The following is a 10,000-nucleotide window of genomic DNA, read 5'->3' as shown; positions in this document are numbered from 1 at the left end:
TTTTTTTTTTTTTTTGGTCAATAAGTAAATATGTCTCGTGTTTCTTTATTAACTTAAAACGAAATAATCGTAGGAGACTGCTGTGTCGATAAAAGGTTGTACGTTAGTAACATTGCCAAGTAAATTTTGTGTTCGTTTCGATTTATCAGATAGTACGATAAATATGGTTACGTATGTATGTGTCAAGATATTGCTTCAAAAAGCAATTATTAGTCATCGAACTTGTAAATGGAATATTTCCTAGTTATACTCATAACGGAGTTAATTGATTATTGACTTATAGACTGTGTCACACACCTGCTTCATAAGCACGTGAATGAAGAGTCGTTGCATCTTTGTAGGAACGTTGCAGATCCTTCAGTCTCAACCGACTTATCTTCGTAAGAGCTTAGAAGTATTCTTACGAAATGCATCGAGCTTCGTTCCAAAGAAAGTTCTCATCGTTGCTAAATTGACTCGATATTATTTTGAAAAATTACGCGAACCCAGTTTAAATGAAGAACAATTTAAAAATAAATTGTTGGAGAAAGGCTCCGATTATGATTTATTGTTCGACACTTATCGTGCGACTAAAGATATTGAAAATGAGGTAACGAGGATACTTAACAAACTTAACATTGAATACAAGAAAGTCGATAGGTAAGTCGTAACAACTCTAATAATCGTAGAAATTCTTTTAATTAGATTCTTTTACTCTTGTCTTTTTCCTTTTTCAGGAGCACCATTAACAGTACCGACGTTACGTGGGCTGACTTAGTTCTCCCTATCGGCGGCGATGGTACTTTTCTTTTAGCCGCCAACTTAATATTCGACGATAAAACGCCTATACTAGGCATTAATTCTTATCCTCGCCATTCGGCGGGTTTCTTGATGTTGCCGTCTTATTATACGAATCATATACCTCGAATCTTTGAATTATTAAAAGCAGGACAATACAATATACTTATGAGATCTAGAATTAGAATTACTTTGAAAGGAGAAGGAATTTGGGATCCACCTTTCCACATGCACGAAGAAAAGAATTTTCTTGGGGTGGAAAGGTATATAAAAGGAATTAAACTATAACGTATCTTTAATACTTATCTTTTATCTTACACGAGCGATCTTTCATCGACAGATTCTTTTCCCATGGACAACTTAAACCAACTAATGAGAATCAGTTAAACGAAAGAGTATTGCCATGGCTAGCACTAAATGAAGTGTGTTATTTTAATTTTATTTTAAATGTTATAGAGATATTATCCGAGACATGGATATATTTCATTTATGACGCAAGTATCTTGTTTCAGGCGTTCGTGGCCGAAGTGTTTGCAGCAAAGATGAGCAATTTGTTAATCAAATTTGACGACGAAGAAAATTTCCATAGAATTAAAAGTTCTGGTATTTGCATAAGTACAGGCACAGGGTCGACGTCTTGGTATAAGGCTATAAATAGTATTCACCCACAGCTCGTGCGTCAAATAGTTAGTTTATTAAATGGTCGGACGAATTTTACAAACACTGATATAGATAAAATATGTTCCAAGTTTAATCATAGCTTACATTTTAGTCCAGGTACGATACAAACTGATTAGAGTAGAGGTAAATATATATATATATATATATCGGTTTCCTTATCGTACTTTACACAGTAAATTTTATTTTTCCCTTTTAGAAGCACAAAATATTTGTTATGCTATACGAGATTTAAACGTAACAAAGGTACTTCAAGCCCAAAAGAGCTTGGAGCGATTCAATTTTTGTAAAAAGTTAACGATAAGATCTTTGTGCATGAATGGAGGATTGGTATTAGACGGTGGTATTGCGATACAGTTCAATTTAGGTACAACGGCAGAATTTAAGATAGATCCGGAAGGTGCACTGCGAAGTATTATTCTTCTCTGATCGTACGTGAAGATATAAAAAAGATTCGACTGTAATCAAACAGCACGATCAGTGAATTTAAAAATAATAATAACATATAAGAGAGAATTGGCGCGGGGAAAGACGGTTACACAAATTTTTATGAAAGATAGCATCAGTCGTATCTTTCGTTACGAATATTTAATTTTTTGCAGCATTTAAAAAATAACCATTCTCTCCGTTAATCTTGAAGACAGTTTAAAAACTTTGGAGGTTGCATTTAATCTATTTTACGTCCATATGTTTCTTAAAAAGGGACACCGACAGTAATTTAATCACGTATGTATAAATGTAAACAATTATAAGAATATTAAATATATTTTCCTAAGATTCGTCTTTCGAGAGAAAAAAAAACGAAAAAAAAAAAAAGAAAAAGAACGATTATACTTTCGAAATAATATATTTTTAATGTTACACGTAAGAACGACGGAGAAAAAAAATGTCAAATAGAAAAGCAAAGAAAGAAAAAAGAAAAAGAAAAACGAAAGCGTTCGGTCGAGATCGTTCACCTTCGTAGGTGTTCGTTCGGTCGCGACGCCTAGTGGTAATTACTTGAAGTAAGTTTCTCATGAGGGACAATCGTTCTTCGTTACGTCGCGACCGAAAGACGCGTGTGTGTTTACGTTCACGACCATTCACCATCCAAAGTGAGTCTATGAAAAGTGTTGGACTTTGCGAGATCGGCAAATTCGGATCGATCTTCGAAGAAAGAGACGTTTTACGATGTGCGTGCAGGAAGCTTGCCGCGATAATTTTTCTCAACCGGATATATGAGGGTCCGGTGTGAAACAAAAAAGGTAACGACGAGAACGACGTTCGAGCTTTTCTAAAGTATTATAAAAGAACAAGGAGAGTTCTTCGTTGGTATTAACAATTTCATATTATTAATACAATCCTCTTTTTTTTTTTTTGAACACGTGTTTCAATAATTATCGAAGAACAACGCTAAAAAAGTGAGAAAAATAAAAGTAACATTTAAAGGATAGATGAAATCATAAAAGTTATTCAATGGATGTACACACGTAACATTTTGTATTTTGAGGTTAGAACGTATTATCGTTGGTGACAACCATCGTAACTCAAATATGTGTACCAACGGTCGTTGCAGCCATGTTTTTCTATCGATATTCGATCGTTCGAGGATCGAACGTACGATTGAAAAAAAATTAAATTCATGTTAAGTTGTTTTATACGTGAGTGCTAATTAACGATGACGTAGTTTGACGATAGGGACAATGAAAAGAAATTATTAAACCTTGTATCGCGTCTATCAATAAAATCAACTGTTGCACTCTTTTTTCTCTGATAAGCGTTTAATCAATCCTGATACATATTATATCTGTTTATAAACAAAGAATCGAAATATATATATATACATATGTATGTATGTATGTATATATGTATGTATGTATGTATGTATGTATGTATGTATGTATGTATGTATGTATGTATGTAGACCCTTCGCAAATATATATATATATACTTTTTCATTGACAAAATTTTATCATTTCGATCGAATTTGTCGTTCATAAAATAATATCATTAGTAAAAAGAAACGATTAGATAAAAAGAATAAATATATCGATCGAGATTCGTCAAACGCATATTTTCGATATATATATTTCAATGTAATACGATATCTAATAGTAACTGTATTATCTCAAAGAAGAATGTGTGGTTACGATCGGATATAAGTTATGTTTATTTACGTATCTAATCGACGTTCGAACTTTCACACGTTCTATCGAAGTCGGAGGCATTGAAATCGTATGGACGTTCCTCGTTGTATTCTTCCTTCGTAATAGCAGAGTATAAAGAAAACTCTATTCAAAAATTATCGGAAGCGCATATGTAAATTGTTAAATACGTATACGCGCACGTATACACACACATAACATCCATATTCAGTACTTATTCACACACACACACACACACATCCATACATACAATTCGCACATAAAGAGAGAGAGAGAGAGAGAGAGAGAGAGAGAGAGAGAGAGACGCATCAACAAGAATGAAAAATTATAGTATTATCAAAGTGTCCACGACTTATTACATTAAGTTAAAAGATGGTATTTGATTCGTCGTATAATTATTTATTAAAATCCTTCATACGGTTTTTATCTTATTCCGTTGAGAAAAAGAAAAAGAAACAAATAAATAAAAAAGAAAATAAGAAAAAAAAAAGAATAAAAGAAAATACATATTGAATACGTTGAACAGGTCACCGTTGTCTATTTCCAAGGAATTGTCGCAGGATGGAAGAAGATGATAGACAAAATATAAGGAGCGCGGTGGAGAACATCCTAAGCGGTTCGATTAATTCCCAAAGAAGTTCTTACACGCAACAAAGTTTAACCAGAACGTCCGACATAGTTCTTAGCGAGGATCTAATAGCTGGTGCGAGACAAGACGGCAGGATGTCGAACGTTCGTCGTTTCTTTTGTCTCTTCGTAACCTTCGATCTTCTTTTGACCGTGCTTATGTGGCTAATTTGTAGTATGGTGAGTTTTGTTTGCTTCAAGGAGTTTGAAAAAGCGCGGGAAATTTCTTTCTCCTTGTATTCATCATTTTATTGATTTATTTATTGATTTATTTATCGATTTAATTTAAATATTCGTCAGAATCAAAATGTCCGTAATTTGTACGTTCATATCTATTCAAATGTTAAACTCTCAGATGAACCGATATGATATCAAGATTAAGCCGAATAATATTAACAAAGAAACGATGAATAATATATATATATATATATATATATATATATATAATTTGATTCTGATTAATAGAGAAGGAAAGAAAGAAAAAAAGAATAAAAATTTTACGAATTTTTTCCTAATGTAACAATTACATCCATACGATTATATTTATTTTAGTTTTATAGTTATAGTTATTTTATTATTATAGTTTTATAATTGATTACATAAGTCGCATGAGTATGTAAAGTACTGGTAGAATCGTCATAACCGGTCAACGTGTCCCTCCCCCTTTTTTATTATTATTATTATTATTATTATTATTAACGTTAAATAGTTTAACATTTTATTTATGACGTATTGTTCTTTTAGATAGCCGGGGAAAATCTGGAAACTGCTTTTATTAATCAGGTTGTACATTATCATATAAAGACGTCCCTCTTCGATATTGTGGTAAGAATAAGAAGTCTCTTTCTTTTCTTTTTTTTTTCTTTTTTTTTTCTTTTCTTTTTTTCTCTCCTTTTTCTTTTCTTTTTCTTTTCATTTGATCAGAAATAGAGGGAAAAAAAAGGATTAAAATTAAAAAGAAAAAAAAAAGAAAGAGAGAGAGAGAGAGAAAGAGAAAGAGAGACAGAAACGGAAAAAAAGAAATTTGATTATACGAATGACATTTCGTTATTCTTGCTGAGGAAACAGAAATTTACGGATTTCGTCTTCTCAGATGGCAGCGATATGCAGGTTCACGGTGTTGTTACTATTTTACGCATTACTCTACTTAAATCATTGGATCATCGTAGCCGTAAGTATAAATCTCATATCGATCTAATGTCTCTACAAAATTATAAAGTGTAATTTTTATGCAATAGAAAAAATAAAATGTAATTTCGTTTATTACAGTTAACGACTGCTACGACCTGTGCCTTCTTACTCGCCAAAGTTTTTCTTTTCGATGTAAGTCGCGCATCCCGAGTATATCGTTGATATAACAATATAAATCGAACGATATCATTATATAGACACTTTGAATCAATTTCAGTGGTTAGCTTGCAAACAGCCAGTTTTTCAAGTACTATTGATACTAACGTCTTTCATTCTTTCGTGGGCGGAAGCTTGGTTCTTTGATTTCCGTGTGATACCTCAAGAAACTCATGTTATTAATTGGATTCAAAGTAAGAGATAAATAGATAAATTGATTGATAGATAGATAGAGAGAAATTTCTATTTATTTTTGAAGATATATCTAATTTATATGAAAAAACAAAATATATATATATATTTATTTATTTAATCCATTCGTTGTCGAATTTTTTTTAGATATGTCGAACGCGGAAAGAGCGCCTCTCATTCAAGCTGATACTGCGGATCCACGTCAATATAGTTCGATCGAACCTTCGCGTACTTTTTACACGCCTATGGATTCTCCAGCTCACTCTGATACGGAAGACGAATTCGCTAGGAGGCAAGACGCCATTAGAAGAATATCGAGGACAAACGAAATATTTATTCCTAAGTCGTTACCAAAATTAACAACCGATAAGGTTTGTTTTTAATTTTATGTTGAATGTTTTCTTGTTTGATCGTTTGTTTGTTTATTATTTATTTATTTTTTTTTTTTTTTTTCAACGTTAATACCTTAAAAATATTCTCGCTCGCTGAAGTTGGTTATAAACGTCGAGCTCCTTTAATGGTAAACAAAGAAAGTATTGTGACTAATTCCATTGATCGAGTATAAAAGAGTATCAAAGAATCGGATTACATTTAGTCTACTATGAAACTAATCTGGGAGATATCGTGTAAAGTGCAGTAATCGAATACTATTATAGATTATTTATATGACACGTGAAATTATTTAAACGGTTATTCGAAACTTGTATAGAGTTTCTTTCTTTCTTTCTTTCTTTTCTTTTTTTTTTGTTTTCTTTCTTTCAATTTTTTTATTTTCTCTTTTTTCGGCGAATCATTATTTGAAATAGTTTTGTACGAATTAAGAAATGTTAACAATGAGATCTTTTATTTTGAATGCTTGTAACGTTAACTTTATTAAAAGTTTCTTCTTCGGTGATAAGGGAAAAGAAAGATCTATGGATTCCAAAGAAAATCGTGTCGAAAAATCGTCGATCGAATCTACGAAATCAGCTGTAAGTTTTACGCAAGGATAATGCACGGATTACGAATAATTTTCCAAGTAATGAGATTCGATTATGATTCAGAATATGATTCTAAAGTATGAGTAAAGTATTTACCATTTATGGAATATTCTTTGTATTGTCAATTATCGTTTACATATGATCTCATAGAATTGTTATTTATTTCTCTTCTGTGTGGATCGATTGTTTTCCATTTATTTATTTATTTATTTATTTATTTATTTATTTATTTCGTTTTTTTCTTTCTTTCTTTTTTAGATTGAGGAATATAAAATGACGGCTGAAACGTTATTAAAAAATTGTTATGAGTTATTAATGTCCAAAGAGTGGAAATTAGAAACGACAACGTCAAAGGGTGATGTCGTTTCATATATGCAAACCAATAAACCAGAAGGAAAAATAATGAAAATTACAGTAAGTGATACGATTTACACGTACAAGCATATTTATATATATATATATACATTTTTTTTATAAATAAATATTATTTCTTTATATTAGGGTATAGTAGATGCTCCTGCCAATATGTTAATCAATTGGTTATTCGATGGTGTCGAAGCAGCACCATCATGGAATAAACTCGTAACTGAGTCGATGAAATTGCAGGTAATACACAATTTGTGATATCTAATTTTGATTTAAAATGATTAGAGAATAATATATATATATATATACATGATTGACGTGTTTGCTTTTATTATAGCAAATCGACGAGAACACAGATATAATTTATCAAGCGACGAGTCCTCAAGGTGGTGGACTAATCGGTGCACGAGATTTTATTATTTTGAGATATCGTAACAAGTATGGTAATTATTACATCAGTAGTGGTATGTCGGTGACATTGAAATCATTTCCAAATCGTAAAAATGTTACCAGGTGAGCTAGAAAAAGAATCGATAATCCATAATATTCGTTTAATTTCTTATATATTGATGAGATATGTATTTTTTGTTTTGTTTTGTCCCGTTCTTTCTTTTTTCTTTTCTTTTTTTTTTTTTTTATTTTTGTCTCTTTTTAAAGGGGTGAAAATGGCGTGAGCTGTTGGGCGGCCGAGGAATTAACAGACGGTGATTCTAGCAAGTGTCGTTTCACTTGGATCCTTAATACCAATCTAAAAGGTTGGCTACCTCAAAAAGTTGTGGACAGATCGTTATCCACAGCCTTAGTAGATTTTATGTCATATTTGAGAAAGTATTTGGACGAGTATCAGAGACACGCTAATACGTAAAAGTATCACAAGTTTGTGTTGTCCTATTGAAAAAGAGTTTATCATGACAATTATGTGTTATATGAACGGACGAACAAATTAATAATCATTCGTGTATGTATGAAAACATCGAAGAAAAAATCACAAATCGACATTTCACTTTCTCGAGGTACATACAAAGATAGCCTTTCTACTATACGCTTTGCATTTTATTCGAAATGAAATGAGGAAAAAGAAAAAAAGAAAAAAAAAGAAAGAAAATAATTAATAAAAAATAAGGTAAAAGAAATGAGCGATAAGTTCTATTCAAGAAAGGTGAGCGAGTTCAAAAGGAGTAGAGAGGGATAACGAGAGAGGGAGTTCGAGGAACGTGGTGCCGAAGTGTCCTATTACGGGAAAAAAAAAAAAATATCTTTACCAATATATTTTATTCTTCGTTATAATTTCTGCTTCATCGATTCATCAAATTTTGCGTGTTTCATTGATAAACCATAAGATGCAGTAAGAACAAGTTAATAATCGATAAGATAATATTAATCATCTCTAAGCGGAATTCGTGATATTCTTAATAATGTAAATATATTGACTTTTATGTATAATTCCTTTTTGCTACCGTGTATCCTTTATTATTATTATTATTATTATTATTACTTATTATTATTACTTATTATTATTATTATTATTATTACTAATTATTATTATTATTACTTATTATTATTATTATTATTATTATTATTATTATTATTATTATTACTATACATATATATATATACATAAAAATATACATACATGTTTATTTTGGTCGAATGGGAATTTGACCAATTAATTATGCAATTCTTCCGAGAAAAAGAGAGAGAGAGAGACAATTATTAATGATTTATTTACATCACTAATAGGATAATTAACAGGCTAAAAACATTTATTATGAATCGTTTACGTTTTTGCATAAACGTTGTATTTCAACATTCCTAATATTCCATAAAAAAAAAAGAAAGAAAAATAATAGAAGTGAAGTTCCTGTGCGTGATGAATGAAACGAGTAATGCGTTTGAGATTATTCAAAAACGTCCACTGTACATACATAAACAATGTGTATAATTGATCTCATACATATACATACACAGAGTTGAGCTAATACGTTTTAAATGTAAAATGATTTTGCCATGTGATCAATTTTATTTGAGATGGTTCGTTAAACGTCAAATTTAAATATACATAAATACGCTTTTAGATAAAATTATTTCCTATCATTTTGTAATTGATACATTTTTTTATATACTCGAGAAACGCTATTATAGGTGATATACCAAGAAAACTAAAAGAACGAAGAATGATGAAAAGAAAAGAAGAAATTAGAGAAACTCTTTGTCGTGCGAATTGTCCATTGAATTGAACGTAGTAAACGATTAAGTCAAGCTTGATTATCTTTTATATAACTGTGACCATTGTGTAAGAAGTTAGTATCAAATTTCAACGAGGAAACTACGAACGGTTATCTTGGGAACGATAATAAGAACGATCGTTGCTTACTTATTTTTTTATGATTATTATCATCATCATCATCATCATCATTATTATTATTATTACTATTATTACTATTATTATTATTCCAACAGAATTATCAAGAGGACACCAGGGATAAAGGTAGCCATGTTTCTTTCTTTTTTTTTTCAGCTATCAGGTTTAAGCTGGTTCGTTTAAAAAATTTAACGAACTAAAGTACGCTTACAAGAGTAAGTAAAAAAAGAAAAAAAGACAAATAAAGAGAAGAGAAGAAAAGAAACTTAGAGTAGAACAGGATCTTTCGTATAAAGTTTAAGAGATTTGGTATCGACCGAACTATCTACCGAACGTTTTAATGGCTGTGTTAAAAAGAACGTCGCCGACGTTTGTGTCGCATGTAACGATTTCGTAAACTAACAAAACTAAAAGAAAATTGGATCGATCAAGTAAAATTTAATATCCACTTTCTTTGCGTGTACATGCATATCGTTTATGACAAAGGAATCAACTTAGCAGGGATAATAACTTTATCGAAGAACGAT

General features: G+C 30.9%; 2 protein-coding genes across 5 annotated transcripts in view; both read left to right on the top strand.

Annotated features, from left to right (window-relative positions):
- The window catches only part of LOC127072572 (NAD kinase 2, mitochondrial-like), a 2,559-nt gene extending 327 nt beyond the window's left edge, over nucleotides 1-2,232 (top strand). The window contains exons 2-6 of one of the 2 annotated variants that reach the window (XM_051013083.1): nucleotides 342-639; nucleotides 717-1,040; nucleotides 1,118-1,199; nucleotides 1,290-1,554; nucleotides 1,655-2,232. In XM_051013083.1, coding sequence (XP_050869040.1) covers nucleotides 342-639; nucleotides 717-1,040; nucleotides 1,118-1,199; nucleotides 1,290-1,554; nucleotides 1,655-1,884 — 1,199 coding nt within the window. In that variant the 3' untranslated portion in view covers nucleotides 1,885-2,232. Of the gene's footprint in view, nucleotides 1-341; nucleotides 640-716; nucleotides 1,041-1,117; nucleotides 1,200-1,289; nucleotides 1,582-1,654 lie in introns of both variants that reach the window. The other variant, XM_051013085.1, reaches the window with a different exon arrangement.
- A 320-nt stretch (nucleotides 2,233-2,552) lies between these two features.
- LOC127072566 (steroidogenic acute regulatory protein-like) overlaps nucleotides 2,553-10,000 on the top strand; it is an 8,380-nt gene continuing 932 nt past the window's right edge. The window contains exons 1-12 of one of the 3 annotated variants that reach the window (XM_051013075.1): nucleotides 2,553-2,699; nucleotides 4,126-4,406; nucleotides 4,971-5,051; nucleotides 5,320-5,397; nucleotides 5,496-5,549; nucleotides 5,635-5,767; nucleotides 5,913-6,136; nucleotides 6,665-6,736; nucleotides 7,004-7,159; nucleotides 7,247-7,351; nucleotides 7,449-7,624; nucleotides 7,769-10,000. The exon at nucleotides 7,769-10,000 is cut by the window's right edge and continues 932 nt beyond it. In XM_051013075.1, the coding sequence (XP_050869032.1) occupies nucleotides 4,161-4,406; nucleotides 4,971-5,051; nucleotides 5,320-5,397; nucleotides 5,496-5,549; nucleotides 5,635-5,767; nucleotides 5,913-6,136; nucleotides 6,665-6,736; nucleotides 7,004-7,159; nucleotides 7,247-7,351; nucleotides 7,449-7,624; nucleotides 7,769-7,976 (1,533 nt within the window). In that variant the 5' untranslated portion in view covers nucleotides 2,553-2,699; nucleotides 4,126-4,160 and the 3' untranslated portion in view covers nucleotides 7,977-10,000. The remainder of the gene's footprint in view (nucleotides 2,700-4,125; nucleotides 4,407-4,970; nucleotides 5,052-5,319; nucleotides 5,398-5,495; nucleotides 5,550-5,634; nucleotides 5,768-5,912; nucleotides 6,137-6,664; nucleotides 6,737-7,003; nucleotides 7,160-7,246; nucleotides 7,352-7,448; nucleotides 7,625-7,768) is intronic. The other 2 variants (XM_051013076.1, XM_051013077.1) reach the window with 2 other exon arrangements.

Source organism: Vespula vulgaris, chromosome 2 (assembly GCF_905475345.1).
Source record: "Vespula vulgaris chromosome 2, iyVesVulg1.1, whole genome shotgun sequence".
NCBI classification, from domain to species: domain Eukaryota; kingdom Metazoa; phylum Arthropoda; class Insecta; order Hymenoptera; family Vespidae; genus Vespula; species Vespula vulgaris.
Note: the sequence above shows the minus strand (reverse complement) of the source record. Positions and strands in the feature narration are given on the sequence as shown.